This window comes from Eucyclogobius newberryi, unplaced genomic scaffold, assembly GCF_026437365.1.
Source record: "Eucyclogobius newberryi isolate DKJ021-1_F unplaced genomic scaffold, fEucNew1.0.hap1 SCAF_16, whole genome shotgun sequence".
Lineage (NCBI taxonomy): Eukaryota > Metazoa > Chordata > Actinopteri > Gobiiformes > Gobiidae > Eucyclogobius > Eucyclogobius newberryi.
The window spans coordinates 14,534,750-14,551,101 of record NW_027315790.1 but is presented as its reverse complement, the minus strand read 5'-3'; the positions used below and the strand labels follow the sequence as shown (position 1 = coordinate 14,551,101).

The 16,352-nt window shown below is 40.6% G+C and overlaps 1 protein-coding gene and 1 long non-coding RNA gene across 3 annotated transcripts; both read left to right on the top strand.

Annotated features, from left to right (window-relative positions):
* On the top strand, positions 1-7,367 carry LOC140361820 (uncharacterized). The gene is made up of 3 exons (XR_011927034.1): positions 1-388; positions 3,053-3,232; positions 7,201-7,367. It is a non-coding gene; the product is annotated as an uncharacterized lncRNA (long non-coding RNA).
* Positions 7,368-10,676: 3,309 nt separating this feature from the next.
* topaz1 (testis and ovary specific TOPAZ 1) lies at positions 10,677-16,103 on the top strand. 2 transcript variants are annotated; one of them, XM_072447672.1, is made up of 19 exons: positions 10,677-11,003; positions 11,088-11,128; positions 11,692-11,777; positions 11,944-11,984; positions 12,055-12,122; positions 12,194-12,255; positions 12,330-12,416; positions 12,517-12,574; positions 12,652-12,803; positions 12,879-12,971; positions 13,064-13,176; positions 13,262-13,316; positions 13,458-13,626; positions 13,705-13,805; positions 13,872-14,037; positions 14,140-14,292; positions 14,363-14,566; positions 14,645-14,831; positions 15,852-16,103. In XM_072447672.1, exons 1-19 carry the CDS (start codon positions 10,963-10,965, stop codon positions 16,054-16,056), a joined length of 2,082 nt encoding a protein of 693 aa, XP_072303773.1. In that variant the 5' UTR covers positions 10,677-10,962; the 3' UTR covers positions 16,057-16,103. The 2 variants fall into 2 exon arrangements, with proteins under 2 accessions (XP_072303773.1, XP_072303774.1); XM_072447673.1 differs by having other exon boundaries at positions 15,891-16,083.
* Positions 16,104-16,352: the final 249 nt, after the last annotated feature.

Here is a 16,352-nt window from a genome sequence, read left to right as displayed (position 1 = left end):
CACACTGCACTACTCTCTGTCTTGGAATTTTACATTTTGATGAAGGAGGAAGAGCGTCACCCAATCAGGATGGCCGCTGTGGGAAGAGACCATGTGCGTGCAGACAGCAGGGTGATCCGCCAGCAGCCAAAGAGGACCTTTACTATCACCATCAGCTGATTGCCCCTCGTCTGCGCGTGGCGGAGTGGTACGTCCTAGATGCTCAATAAGAGCCCCCGCCTCTGTGCCCCCCACCCCCTCCCCTCCTGGTCAGTGCTAGGGTGTAGCTACTGATCCTATACTACAGCACAAGAGAGTGTGGAGGGAGGAGGGACATCAGGTGTCACAGCGTTCTGCAACCCCGGCTGAGGCGGCATTGCCACGACATCCAGCTCCAGGGCACTGCCAGGTGAGTTTGAGGACACGCACATGTGTAGACTGTGCACTTCCACGCTCTACATGCACTCTGTTAAGTAACTACAGTGACATAGATGGTCCATGCACAGGTGTTCACTCACATACTCCTACTAAGATGAGTGTCAGTGTGTGTCAGTCTTTTGGAAGGGACAATAGTATAGCGAAAAGTAGCAATGCAGTGAGGATTTTGTCAGTGGGAGCCTGGATGTACATTATAATTAATGTCTATGTTTGTGTGTGAACGTTCAGCATCCCTTCTTGTGCGGTGGCGGTGGGTGGGAGACAAAGGGTCTTCTCTGTCTGGCACTCAAGCACCAGGGCATTTGCTGCCAGTGGAGCCACCGAAAAGTTCCCCATGTCAGTAAAGATGTTTTATTGACAAAGAAAAGAACTAAAGTCAACTAATGTGTTTTAGCTTCCCTCCCCAGTGCTGTCTCCTTACTCACGGTGATAGGAGGACACGGTCACAGCAGAGGATCAGCCAGTGGGTGGGGGTGGGGGTGTGCTTTGAGGACACAGAGGCTGGAGAGGATGGGGGTAACACTGGTGTATGGGTTATGGCAGTCATGACACCAGGTCTACTGTAATGTGTCATAGAGGTTCCACAGATAATCAGGTTAAAACACATGTGTTTAAGAGGAGGGGGGTTGGTGCATGTGTGTGCACCGGTGAGGGGGGTCATCTGCCGTGCACATGACTACTAGTGTGAGAGTACATGTGAGACCGGCTGGAGAGAGCGCAGACATGTAACGTGTCTAAGTGCAGTCCATTACTGACCGATGAACCCAGACAAAGGGTGGCAATCATATGTGCAGTCTGGTGTCATATGCTGAGCGTGTGAGCCCGGGGGAGCGTGTGTGAGACCTGCATGTCGAATACTCTCAGTTACTCATGTACAGTCTTTTTGATGCCTGTGCACATCCTGTACAGTCAGGCTGGCACCCGTACGCACTGCGCCGCTTTCTGCTCGGCCCTTCTTCTGTCGGCCTTACGCCCTTATTCAACCCATCCTGTGTGACACCTCATTGTCATACATCCTCTGCGCCGACCCCGCTCTTTTGGAGCATCAGCAGAGTCTCACTCACCGGGACAGGCTCCACGGTGTCCATGCGACATCAGTTTATCAAGCGGTTCTTTGTGTCAGTGACTGTAATAGACCATCTTATCCTTATTTGGCCTCTGTTAAATTCAGCTCATGTGATGATGGGGAGTGTGGTACAGAGAATTCAACCCTTTAGTGACAATGCCTTTGTATGAAATGAAGTATCTGACCATTAGGCTGTCAGTAATCAATAATGAATGTATGTGTAATATTGATTATTCTGTCAAAATGTATTAATGGCATATTTGCTTTGCCAATTATACTTTGTCAGTACATCAAATTAGGGGAACAAACTATTACATGTAACAACTAGAGAAGATTTCTTATCACAAATGTTTATACCTAATATTTGGTTTAAACCACCAAGCAATAAAATAAAAAATAACAAAAATAAAATCAAAAGAATGATTTGAAATGTCAGTATTTTGTACATTTTTAGCGTTATTAAAAATAAGTCTGCAGCTTCACTGACCAATAATCAAACTATTGCAAAGAGGAGGCGTTTTGTGAACCCTGCAAAACTGAAGAATGTATATCCCGCACTATTTGTCTCATGTTCTCATATGTTCTGAAAACTCTCCCTCTGTAACAGTGACCCACCCGCACCATTTTGAAAGACGGTGATAAGAACATGCTGTACAGTTTCCCTTCAGTGCTTTCCTCTTGTTCACTCTCGATGGCTTTCTCGTTCTGTTCGATTTTCATCCATTTCGCACCATACCAATTCCCCCTTCTCTCACATGCACACACTTGTCGTCCCCCTCCTCCCCATGTGTGCACTGTCAAGCTGTAGGATGCCCCCCACCACCACCCTACGCACACACCCCAATCCCCAACTCCTTTGCCACATACATTACTACGAGTCGCGTTTACGTTGACGCCACACATGGCTGCACACTCTGACAAGCTGGCCATCATACATGCCTTGCTTTTCCACTGTGGGCCTCTCATAGAAACACCGCATGACATGCATGTACTGTAAGGCTTTTTATGTTCGTAACAAAGAAGGGGCTGTAATTATGCACAACAATAAGTGCTTTTTTGGAGGAAGAGGTATGTCTGTGATGTGGAAAAAATAAAGTTTACACTGCAATTAGAGTTATTGAACATTCCAGAACAGCCTTGCAAAATGGCTGCCGTTGCCAGTTCTCTGTGATGGCCGACAAGTGTGTAGGTCTTAGGTGTCTGCGTATTTGGCTGGGATCGTCTGTGTACCGTACAGCTTTGTTGTAAAGACATTTTCTGTTAAAATAATCTAGTTTTTCTCTTACTTAAACTAACCACTGCACTTAAGCTGCTGATCGTAAACCACTGCTAATCCATAACGTTCATCCTTGGTGTGCCTACGCTCTGTGATACCATCCTACTATAACAAGTTCTACTTCCTGGCATCGTCTAAGATAACGAAAATCACATATTATATACGTTGTTAGTGGCCGAGTTCCTTTTAAGTCCATGTCCACCGTCTTCAAATTGTCAGCGTTTCTTATGGGCTGTACTATTAAGATGCTGAATGGGTTGACTTAAAAAGCTGACCATGTCTTTTCTTCACAGCGTTCTGCTTCCAATGGGCAAGGCTTCATCGTACCCGTCCGTTTGGTCCGGCCAAGACTTGTGCCCTGCCCTCCTCGGAGCTGGCAACCTGCAGGAGTCATCAGGGTTAGTGCTCCCTTGGCTCAAGTCTGTGCCAAAATCATCTGCCAAGTAGCAAACTGGGACTTTAAAACAGTAAATGTAAGAGTCTGCGTTTATAAAAAAAAAAGGCTCAACAATCAAATATTAAACTTGCATAAGGAAATTTCGACATTGCTGGGACATATACTGTGTCTTGTTGCAACAGAGTATGGCGCAGACGGAAATGCGATCTTTTATAGGATATTGAGTGACAGCAATTTGGTTGATATGATTTATGCCCATATCTCTATAGGATTTGCCAAAAAGAGCTATGATGCCTCCAAGGACCCAAATCCAATATTCTGACAATATTAAATTACATCTATGAACGCTAATGTTACCCATGGAACACTCTCTGTACAGAAATCTTTCCTAAAGCTTTCTACTACTTCAAGCTTAAGTCTAAACTACAAGATTTGAATAATGTTTAAAATATTGCAGGAGTGGCATTTTCTCCAGTTTACCAGGGATCCGCTGTGAAGAGACAAGGCTGGACTAAATGGCTGCCAGTGCTTATTGAGAATGTGTGGGTGTGCATGTGTGTGTGTGTGCGTTTGTGTGTGATCGTGAATGTTTAGAGACTTGAATGTGACAGGTCGGCCTTACACTGTAAAATCTGTGCTGGTGTTTCCAATGCATTTGTCAAGCAGAAGTGTGGCCTCTGTGTTCCAGTGAATAGCCTAAAGACACAGACAACCACTATAAGGCCAAGTAGTGAATATAATGCGCTTTACGCTTGTATGCATCTGGCTGGCGCTGGGTGTGTCAGTGGATGTGCCTGCGTGAGTGAGAGTAAACTAACCTTTCACGCACAACAATATGGAGAGGGCTAATGAGACAGTAGAGCGGATAATCCATCTGACTTTACTGTACAGTATAGTCATAATCATGGTATTAATTATTTTGTGACCGAGGGTCTAAAGTCATTTCACAGGTAAACATCATTACATTAGAATAATCAGTTTTCTTAATTTGTTAAGTTAAAATTCACAAGTCCACAGTGAAATATTTGAAACGTGCACATTTAGTTATTATAAAATTGGTACATTCAGCAATTATAAATGATCTACAATCCATAGAAATCCCAATTACAAATAATACATTTTTATTTTTTTGCATTCTTTGACAAGTTTCTTCTGATCCACTAAATAAATGTACAAATATAATGTAATTTGTAATAAACTTTTCAAATTGAATTGCTTAGATGTTTACCTTTAATTACAGTAACCTATACAAGTGATTCATTGTCTTTTTTTAAAGTAAAATAAATGTTTGTATAACAATTCAGTTCAAAAAAAGGACAAATGATGTTAAAAAAAGGACAAATCAGGAAAAGGATGCTCAGCAATCACTGAAAAATTGTTATTAGGACTGGGCACCACAGTCTCTTTCAGGCTTGTACTAATACTTGACAGGGCTCCATTGTGTACTGTGGGTAGTGATAATACTCTAAAACATGCACTAACAGATTCTAGTTTGAAGATGGGGGAAATGCAAGGACACAGTAGGTTGAGAGAAGAAGAACAGTGTTGCTTTCTGTCACGCTCAGCAAGAGGTGAAATGGTAAAAACAAGCATAATGTTTTACGCAAGCGAGGACCTGCTGGTTAATAGTGTCAGATTTAAAATGACGAGAAACAAGCCTCTTCCTCCCTGCTCCTCAACCCGAGAGCAGACAGCAGTCATCGTCATTTTCCAACTCAATTTACAGACGCATTAGGAGATGCTGAGGCGCGCCCTGCTCTCTCAAATGCAATCAGCCAGCCTGTGTGTTTTAAGAGGAAATGGAGGGTGCCATCTATACTGACATCCATTCGACTTCCACAGCCAGACATCAATTATTCACATAAATGTTGTACTATATACAGATATCTGATTGTGTCAGAAAGTTTTTTTTAAAATGTTGTCATATTTTCAAGGTGAATAATGGCGACCAGGCCGAAAATGCGGAAATGCTGAAAATCGTAAGTAATGCAAAGACCTGCAGGGTCTGTGCTCAGGAAAAAATATCTGCCATTTAATAGTATTTTTTAATACATTTAAATGTTTCGAAAATGTGTTAAAAAAGAACAAATATAATATAATTCAGTCAAGTTTTCCAGTCTCAAAAATTGTGAACGTAAACCTTTGAATATATTCAATTATAAACAGTTGCTCAAGCCATTTAAATGTGCTAGTTGGATGTACTGTCTATTTTCTGTTCCTAGACTATCCCATCTGTCCTCTTCTAATGAAACAGCCTATCTGACAACACTCTAATTTTAGTTGCTGAAACATTAAATATCAAATTATATTTAATTGGATAATTTAAAGTCATTTGTCTGGGTCATTTTTTCCCCATTTGAATCTCTTCGTTCATTTAAATTAATTGTACATTTTTCTAGTACTTTATGAGCTGGAATTTCCATTGTTGTTCCTTTTATCCTGGAAATGTTCCATATAGCTTTAAAATATAGCTATATGTAAAATATATCTATTATATTATTTCAAATTAAATTGTTGGTGTTTATTACATTCTAATATTTGTATAATTTCCCCTTGGGGATAAACAAAGGGAATTCTGATATTTTGTAAGTAATGTCTCCCTGTAATTCCAACTATAAGCCCCATAATTCTTTCCAGAGTGCACTTTGAAGACAGTTAGGACAGGTTAAGAGTTGGCTATTTACTCCAGCGATTTACTGTAAATATTAGCTGACCGTCTAAACATTATGACTAATTGAGAGCCTGTGCAGTAACTGGAGAATGAGGGGGTGAGAAAGAAAGCAGGATGCCAGACAAAGGAAGGGGGCTGGGAATGAACAGAAATGAGAGGATGAGATCAAGTATATGGCTGTAATCACAGTGGGTTCATTTGAACAGAAAAAGGGTGCGTCTTTTAAAGGTTGACATTTTCCATAATTCTTATCGCTCACAATACTATCTACAGTAATCTTTAAACGTATTTAGCCTCTCAAAAATGTCACTGATCATTCATAGTCCTTTACACTCCTCATTTCTCCCTGTGTCACTTAATTTCTTGCCCCAGCTGTGTGCTCATCTGTTTCACTCTTAATCCCTTCATCTCAAATCTATTCATGCTTGTGATATTTTTCTTAATTCAGTCTTGTTATAGCAGAAATTCAAAAAATACAATCTGACAATTTTGCAACTGTAGGTATAAAAAGAGAAGTGTGTGTGATGTAGTGCTGCAAAAGCGTGTGGATCTATATAGCGTGCAGGTGGAGGAGGTCTCGAGAAGCATGTGGACGTTATCTCAAAACCAGGGGCTGGCTACCATAGCAACCATATGATGAAGCAGGCAAGGCTATTTAAAGGAATTCAGCTGCTGCTTGCATCGGCGTCAGCTTCACACTGCCCCAGCCAAAGACAAAGAAATTGGGCTCAACACAAACCATAGCTTAAAACAAGAATGCATTTTGTCATATAAATAGGAGGATATAATGTATATAATCATATTCTCTGCTTTAAAAATAAATAATTGTAGTAGCCAATGTCAAAATTCAATTGATTTAATACACGATGTCTCAAATTAGTCATTGAAAAAAATTCTATTGATTGTTCTGCTTGGCGTATTATAGAATCTGTGAAACTGTCCTCACTGGGCTGTAGCCTTTTAGAAGCACATTATCCTTGATTTACAATAGATCTACCAGGCCTGTGCAAAAAATACACATGTTAAACACTTGACACAAAATTATGAGTGACCTCTCCCCTACCACTTCCTATGCATGCGTCTTATTTTAATCCCCACTCATTTTATATGCTAAGTAAAAGCTTATATCCCCCTGCACTAGGCCACACACACACACACACACACACACCTTATTGCTACGTGTGATTATAAAATTTGAATTTAAAATGTTGGTGTGCTGAGGTGGAGCCGTACCACTGACAGACTCTGTATCTTTTATGCCTCTATCAATTGTGGGAAATTAACATTGAGTGCAGATAAAGTTCTCCCATGTCTGTGGCTCTCTCTGAGTGGATTCCTCCTCTGATTCTCATTTGCATGTATCCTCTTCACAGCTGTCACAGATGTAGCAGCCTTAAGAGAGTGGGAGAGCCAATGCTGCACCCCAGAAGGAACCTAATGAGATGGAACTATGGATCATGGATTCCTTCATTCTGCGTGAGAGCGCCATCTCCTGGTCTGGTGAGGCGAGGCAGCTGGTGTTGTGAATCAGGCCGCCACAGTCCAGGGACCGGCTACTTCCCAACACCAGGGTCTCTCCTACACCACTGTGCTCCTTGATTCAAGATCTAACCTGCCATGTGTAAAAATAAATCATGTAACTTATGCTGCTGCAAATGTTGGCTGCTAATTGCAGTCAACATTTATTTAAAAAATATATATATATATATATATAATTATTTAAAATATATATATATATATATATATATATATATACATATATATGTGTGTTTATGTTCGCTATTTTATATGTTCATAGACCTAATATTTTTCGATAATTGTGTCAAATAAAAAAGAATGGTAAATGTCTGACTAAAGTCTTAATTTCAGCATGTGTATCCTCATTACTCTCAACAGTAAATGTCACAATAGCCTATGAGGAAAACAGTGTACGTTAAGTGGAGTTTAGTGGATCATGGCCAAAGCAAAGACATGGAACTAGATCCTTAAGCAGGAATCCAAAAGTATCTTGTGCTTTGCGCAGGCGCACCCGTCAAAATAAAGACCCAGAAGTTTCTATCTTTCTGTAGAATAGATAAAACTCTATTTCTGTCTTATTTTTAAATGACGTTGAATACATTAGGTGGTTCTGAATGGTTCATGTTGTAATCTTAAGTGGAGTAGTGTTTGCATGTGTTCATTTTCAAGTGTGATGGATCCGTCGTTTCAAAAGTGAAACGGTTACAGTAAAACGACATGGGGCCTCCACGGGGGCCACGAGCGCGGCGGCGGAGAGAAAAGGGACGACAGTGTGTGAAAAACCGCAGATTCGACTCAAATCAAACCGTGAGAAAAACAAGTCAGAAAAACTATTTATTGTCAGACAAAGTTGATAAGACATGGAGGCGAGAGGAGAGGCCGTTCACCAGAGCCCAGAGCCGCCTGAGCAAAGCCATCACCCGGATCATGAGCTGCCTGGACGCGGCCCGAAAGCTGAAGTTCACCTGCGGCTGCTGTGCAAGTGCAGAGAAAACAGCCCCCAGACAGCGTGGCCCCCAGAGCAAGCACCAGAGTCCCAAAGCGCACCACAACATTAAGAAACAGTCAACTGACAAAAGGAAAGTACCGCGCGAGCGAAAAGGCTGCGAGGCCCGTGTTTGGAGAACGTTTGGCCAAGTGTCCACAGCAGAAGCAGCGGCCGCGCCCGCTCCTGCAGCGCGGAGCCCGACGAGTAAGTTTCCTTCATCTGTCTTCAATTAAACACGTCTTCCCTTTCCCCTCAAAGTATGAATACAATTATTCAACTTGAAATCACGTAAATATTCGTGTTTTAAAAGTTTGTTATCGTAAATGAAGTAATATTCAATAACTCTGTGCTAAGCTAATGCTAAAGTTAGCGGACCCGTTTGACCACATGCTGTAATCAGAAGACACTCTTTGATATATTTTGACCATTTGGTGTTGCATTAGCACAACAAACTAAAACATAAGTCAATTTATCAGTCAAATTAAACTAAACCAGACTCATGGAAAAGCCATTCTTTTCACTCTTTGCCATTTTGTTTACAGGTTTCGGTGATTATATCCATCTCCTTCCTTTTGCATTTGCTAACTCCAAGAGCTCTGTAAAACAAGTGACAGCATGTGACTGTCAGAGCACAGGACGTAAACAGCAAGAAAGCAAGACATGTGTCATTAAACAGGGAGGGCTCAATCCTAAAGTCAAACTGTGCGACATTGGCCCCATCTGTGTCGAATGCAAGCACAAGTGCAGCTTTGTGCTTCCAGATGATGTCAAATACACATTGGTTCACTGCTTTACCAAAGAAATGAGAGCTGGCTTTAGGTTTGAGCCCGGTTGCCTAGGCCACAAAACACATTCATTTAACGAAATTGTTCAAGTTGTAAATAATGGAAGACTGCCCAATTTGGATTCTGAGAAAATTCTTTCTCTGTCGACAAAAACCAATGAGCAAAATGAGGACGTGAGAAACGACACGCATTCAGAGGCATTATCTAGTCATATTCATCTGGGGCAGGAAAGCAAAGGACCTGCCTCTTGTTCCTCTGAACACAGACTAAAGCTGAACATGAACAGCATGCAGAAAGAATTTACTGATTACAACCAAAACATTTTGGGGAAAGATGCTAACAACATGGTATTTGACGAGAAGGCAGATATTTTGTCAAAAGATTCCCATCTCAAAAACAGTGTGTGCGTGGACACATTTGGATCTGTTAAATGCGTGGAAGGTCAGTCAGATTCACCTGCACAAGTTTGCAATCCAGTTCATTTTGAAGGAGAATCTAAAGACGGGCTCTCAATGACTGTAAATGGTCCTACTTTGGATAATGCAGAGGACTCGTTCACTTGCCAACGAGTTAAAGTGTATTCTGGGAAAACAAGCGTCACATGTGCACGAACGTACTTGTCATGGCCCTTTTTGTCAAGAAAACCGAATGCTGAAACTGCAGGAAATGATGCCTCAAGTGCTGGACATATTTCTACTTTTCAGAACAAACCGAGTGGAAATGAACCCAATGATCCAGATCCCCAAAAGAGGTTTTCTATTTCAAACCAAAGAGTTGGAGGAACAAGGAAGAACTCAGAAAGTATCTTAGAAAATGCTGAAAATGTTGTGGATGAGTCTTTGGACATTATAAGGAACATAAACGATCTGGATCCATCATGCTCCTCTCAACAAAGTGTGCAGATGCTTCCAGAAAAACATAATTTGTGTAAAGATTTGGCTGCGTGGTTCTCTCAAAGACCAACATCCTCCCCACATAATGAAAGTGGTATGTCCACCCCCTCTCCATCAAGACTTTGCCTGACAGAAACAGTCAAAAACCTGTCAGCTGGATCTTTAACAGAAGCCAATAGCTGCTGGAGCAGTGTCTCAAGTTCACAGTCTCCTTTCACAACATCGGCATCTAATGTCCTAAGTATCGCTCTCCCACGAGTTTTAAGTTTAGACAAATTAGACTCAAATGATTCCTGTGAGTCTTGTTTTCTCCTGCCCCAAGAAATGGAAGTGTCTCCGGGTGAAAGTGTAAACAGTCGCAGCCCACCAAAACTGGAACTATTTTTCCAAACTAGCCATTTAAATCACAATCTAACGAATGCCTGCAAAAATAAGTCTTTACAGTCTACTGACAAGAATTTAGACACTGGTATTCTGCTTCCACCTGTGCTTTCTCCTCTTAACTCACCTCTGAGGCATATCGTCATATCTGCCACGCTAGTTGAGTTTGAAAATCAAAACGACCCGAAAATGCTACCTGAAAATCTCACGGCAGAAATTCATGACGTCAATGAAAATAACCATGCATGTGAACAAAAGGAAATCTCCCCTACCAACGTCTCTTGCTCTTCTCCCAGCATTATCGAAAGTGAGGAACTACAATGCAGCGGTGAATCTTCTACAGACAAAGGGTCATGTACGTCTGAAAAGTCAAACGACGAACCTGAAGATTTGGAGGAGCCTGAAGTCCTGGATGAGATTGAAGCTTATGAACAAGATATTCTGCTTGTTGAAGTTTTCCAAGAAGACCCTGACCTGTTTGAGGAGTTACCGCGGAAAAGTCTGTTGAAACTAGGACCTGACAGGACGAGTGGCACCCCGAAAACAGGGTGCAAGAAATTAGTCAAAATAATGCCGCCCGTTTCTGAATCATCCAGAGCCAATCTTCAAAGGTATGTTTACATATTGTACATTTGTCTTACCTAATGTCTTGGTGTAGTTTACCAGGCATTATAATGAATGGTCTTCCCTTGCAGTGTTACTCCAGTAAACCTTGATTTCCTGCATAACAGTCCAGGTAATAAAGCCTTATTTATATCCCACATTAAAACCCACCTTTTTAGACTAGCCTGCTCTGTTTGATATTTTGTAAAGATGTTATATTTGGTTTAATTGAGTTTTTGCTTTGTAAAGTGTCATCGGGTGTTAAAGGCGGTATGGACGATTTTTCGGCGATTTGAGAACGCGATTTGTTTATTAGCGCAACGGAGCGCATCGCATCGCTCGTCTCCCGTAGATTTCTGTCCACTTCTGCGTCAGCTCAAACTGTCTTTCTCCGTCTTCATTTTGCCCCGTACACTGAGGGAACTATATTATGATAGATCCATGCGCTTAGGCACGCGGAAACGTGGGGACGAGCCTGACGCGGCTGCAGGTGAGCGGTAGGTGCGTTTTATGATTGATACGTGGCAGGACAAATGATTTATCCACGCCACGAGGAAATATGATAAAAAAAATGCTGAAAAAAATCGTCCATACCACCTTTAAGAAAGGCACTTGTATATAAAATATATTATGAGTTATTGTGCTTTTTCCTGCTCCAGTGATGTAATAGTTTCACCCATGTGTGGTTTTGTTTAGAGAACAGCCCTCGTAGACCATGGCGACCCCAATGCAACAGCTCCTCTGCTCTGCAAAGTAGCACTAAAAAGATATTCAAAATCATGGTAATGTTTAACAATTCCAGGAGAATGAGTAATTTAAACATAAATGAGTTATGAAGTTTTAAGTATTGTCATTATTTGAACAATTGACTGTTCCTGTTTGTATATGAAATGCATTTTGAAGAATATTTTGTATTTATTTTTTGTTTCTACACACACTGTGTTTTAGGGTCCAGCTGAAGCAAGAGTTGTGAATACTGGAGAGGAGAGGTGAGGTGTTCATTTTTTATACTGTGTTCAAGCATTTTTTGTTGACATTTCTAACATGCTTTATTCACAGAACTGAACACTTTCCAACAGAAAACCTTTGCCATAGTCAGATTTCCCCCATTTTGGCCTCAAGACTTGGTGAGAAAACACATTTAATCCTTATTTCTCTGTATGTTTAATGCGTTTAACTTAACAATGTTTGTGTGCAGGACCTCCTACGCGGACTACAAACATGACAAATGCAGCTGAAGTTAGATGGCAAAAACCTGCTGTAAGTGTCAAAGGACAGTGAAGTACTTTCATCGTCTTAGTTACACAGCACACTGATATTGCCTTCTTCTTCAGTACTGCAGAAAATACTTCTTTGAATCAGAAAACTGTGGCTTTAAAATGTGTCGTTTCCACCATGTGCCTATGGAGGGTGATGAGAAGGTGAGCCTCCCATTGCACAAGCAACAACGCCCTCTTCTGTTCAGTTTTGATCATTTGATTGATTTATTTCATGCCATGTCTTTATTATTTTTGAATGTAGTTTTGTACAGAAACTGTGGCATGGTTTGCCAAAAATGCAGCATGCCTTTATAAAGCAGGTGCGGTTTTATTTATATTTTAATCTGAATGTAAATACTGAAAACAAATTGAGTTATGTAAATCTTTTGTTCTGCAGGAGCTATATTTACTAGCTACTACCAAAACAACAAACCAGGACAATTCTTTTCTAAGCCAGTTTTTATCTCTCTTCTTTGTGGTCTTCTCCAAGCTGGAATGTTGTCTGATATTTTCTCCGTTCTCAGAACCAGTTTGGCCCACAACATCGTGGTCAGTAGAGTTTAATCTGCGTAGTGTGCAGGATATTCATCAATAGTCACTGTGTTTATGTCTTGTTTTGTCCAGCCTGAGTACGAGTTCCTTCTCGACCTTTTCAACTTCATTAGAGAAAAAAGCCTCATGAGCTTTGTACCAGAACTTATGCAGCTCACATTTAAGGTAACACAAAGTGCATTTTTGGGGGAAAGGGATATTGATTACCTTTTCTAATACTGAAAACCTTTCAACTTAAACCATTTTTATTTTGTCAGATGGTTGATGCCGGCTTACCTCTAAGTTTGGACTGCCTGGACTGTGTGAAGAATCCCTCTGACATGCATCATGCAGTTTCTTCAGATTCTACTAAATCTCTTTCTGGACACAGGTGTCCGGTTAATGAAACCTTCTCCTAAGTTATCATTTTCTCTTATCTGTAGTATCTTACCTGTTGTTTTATTTTGTTTACCTAGATTGGTCTCCCCCACAGAGCATCTCAACCTGGCTCTTGCTGTTGTTGAGATGGAGGTCAGTAAATTATTTTAAGTATTGTGAATTGTGGAACACAAATTAAATGTGGTTTATGTCAGTCTTTGCCTGTCACTGCTGCACGTCTTTGTAATAGTACTAGATTTTTTATTGTGTGTGTTTGTGTGTGTTTGATGTAAGCTTTGTACCAAAAAAGAAGACTGGAAAAAACTGGGGGAGGTTTTTAAGTTCATCTGTCAATCAACCCAGATCAGCCAAGTGGAGCGTATCATTGGTCGAATTGCAGTGGCACTCCTGTCTGAGAGCAAAGACAGGCTTACTTTGCCGTTTGCTACATTTGCTGAGACCGGTAGATATTTTCTATGTTTATTAGGAAATACACTTGATGTGGATGCCATAAGAAATCCTGTGTTTTTATATTTTACAGCTGTTGACATGGCAAATGAAGACCGCCCTGTTAAAAGTTCTTTAGGTAGAATTGGAGTTTCACTCATGTTGCGATACCATAAAACTCACCAGTGGGCAAAGGTAAAGACAATGTAAATGTTATGTACATGTGTGTTATTTTGTTTATCCTACTATATTTTAATATAGGGTCAAAAAGTTGTGGAAGCGCTGTCTGCTGCTAAGGTCAGCTATGCAACAATGAAAGGGTTGTTTGGGAATGAAGACGGCACATCACGCTGCCACCTTGTATCTGTGGCAACTGAGCTCTTCCTTTTAAATGGCAGTGTTGAAGGAGCTTTAAACACATTAAGAGGTATTTTTTGGAAGTGATTATTGTAAGGAATAATTATACAAACAATGATGAATTAAAATGGTAACACGTTGGATGTGTCACATTTGTCTTTGGTTTATCTAGAAAATGGGTGGTTCTTGACGTCCAGTGCTTGGCCTTGTGAAGCTACTGATCTGGACAAGCGCACTCATGTGTTGTTGGGTCTGGCAGAACAAACCTCTCACAGAGATACTCTGGAGGTCCTCCGTAACCTGCCTGGGATTAAGGAGCCAAATGGTACCATAAAACTCTTCGGTCTTCTGCACTATATTAGTACTTGTGTTAAAACTTTTCTATCCAATCTTAGGCCACATTGACATTTCCAAGTACACTTCGTTCTTTACTGCTCATTTGCAAGTGTGTCTAGACCGACAGATACTGGTGTTGGCATCAGATCTGGTGGACTTTATGCTCTCCAAAAACTTAACAGTGGACCACGCCATGTTGCAGATGCTTCTGCACAGACTGGGAAAACAGAATTTTTGGCTCAAGGCACGAGAAATCTTCCGAAGTAAGTTTTGATTTAATAAAAATGTTCCTCTCATAGTCATTGTTTCATTGTCTGATTCTGATCTATTAAATGCACTAGACTCTGTGAGCAAAGGCTACCACCCTGAGGTGTCTGCCCCCCCTGGATTGATGACTTTGATGGTCCCATCTCAGCTGGGGGAAATTGAACTGGCTCTCACATATGAGATGTTCCTTACAGTGAACGCAAGTGCCATTCTTGCGCTCCCAGAATGCACCACCTCTACTATGACCATTACTCTCAAAAGGTAGGTAAATTGCTTTAAATAAGTGGAACTGTTTTTATTTTATAATTTGAAATGGTGCATTTATGAAATCTGTATAACCAGCACAAAATACTTCTAAACATACATTTTTGAAATGAAAGCTGGAGTACCTGTCTGTATGCTTGTGAATTAGCTATTTTTTCCCCCAGATTGTAGACCGTAACAACAGCACTTTCTGACAAATGTGGCCGCTGTGTGCTGCCTGCATCTAATGATAATGTATTTTTATCTAAACTCAGAAGTTAGTCAAAAAGCAGCGCCCTGATTGACCTCAGTGATCCACCTCAGTTTGGCTGTCCGACAAAAGCTGTTCTAAAGCCATGCATTTGAATATCAACAATCTACCAAAGGTTTTGTGAGATAGATTTCAATTTATACAATACCTCCGCCTTTCAGGGTTTGATGTACTGTTTTTTAAATAAATATCTTAGTGTTAATCCTTCTCATTATTTGTTTTGGATTGGCTCCACAAACATATGGCTTACAGTCCTTTCAACTGAAAACAATCATACTTTTGGAGTTGAAAAATGGCACCACTTTCTGAGGTTATTATGAAAAATTGATTTATGCTGACAGAGAAGATATCGAATTTGGTGTCAGTTTTTGTTTCATGTAAATAGGCCCAGTAATTAGAGATATGAACCATAAACCAGGTCACAAACTAGCATTAGCTCAAGAATGTTAAGATCTCTCATGGACGCATCCTATTGGTTGTTTTCAGATTCTCAGATGGGGCAATTTTCCTATTAACATTCTGGGGGGAAAAGAGAAGATTTGGCAAGTTCACAAATGCATAATCTGAGGATTTCTATTTGTGACTCTTGCTTTTGAACAAAATTTATTTTAGCTGCTCCCATCTGTGATCTTTGGCCTACAGAATGTTGTGATGTCATAGGACCAACATTCGGACGAAGCCTCCGCCAGCTATTTTATTTTTTCACCATTGGTTCCAAACAAGCACATTTGGCTATTATTATAACCCTGTATTTCTTTCCTGTCTAGAACGCAAAGCTGTGAAAGTGACTATCTTTCTGCTGGCAGTCGCCTGCTCTCTGCGGCTTGTATTCCACAGCCCAAACTTAGTGTTCATTACACGGCCGTGAACTCCTCTCAGGAGCAACTCTTCATACTGAACATTTCCTCTGCTCGTCGGTGGCTTCGACATAATCATTTATGGGCCAATGAGGTTTGGACCCTTTCTACTTAAGACTTACACCTACTCTTCATACCTCTTTATACAGTTCATTTCAAACTGACTGAACAGATGAAATCAGAACTTTCTTCTGATTTCTGTAATGTTTTACAGACATTACATCTGTAAAACAGATACAATCACAAAACACTATTTGTTTCCAAGCAAAGTTATTGTTTAAAAATTGTGTTAATTGAGTTTGAAAAAAATCTTACTCATGTCAGGTCTGTTTTTGTAACATTCAAATTAAGCATGTCTTGTGTAATTTTATTGTTTTAGTTTAAAGTTTGTTGTACCTTTTTGGATGTAAA

What these genes read in the sequence shown, in the direction of transcription:
- topaz1 (XM_072447672.1), top strand. Translation starts at nt 10,963, where the DNA reads ATGCCGCCCGTTTCTGAATCATCCAGAGCCAATCTTCAAAG. An exon ending in TCCAGAGCCAATCTTCAAAG is followed by an intron (nt 11,004 to 11,087) that starts GTATGTTTACAT and finishes CTTCCCTTGCAG; the next exon opens with TGTTACTCCAGTAAACCTTG. An exon ending in CATTTTGGCCTCAAGACTTG is followed by an intron (nt 12,123 to 12,193) that starts GTGAGAAAACAC and finishes GTTTGTGTGCAG; the next exon opens with GACCTCCTACGCGGACTACA.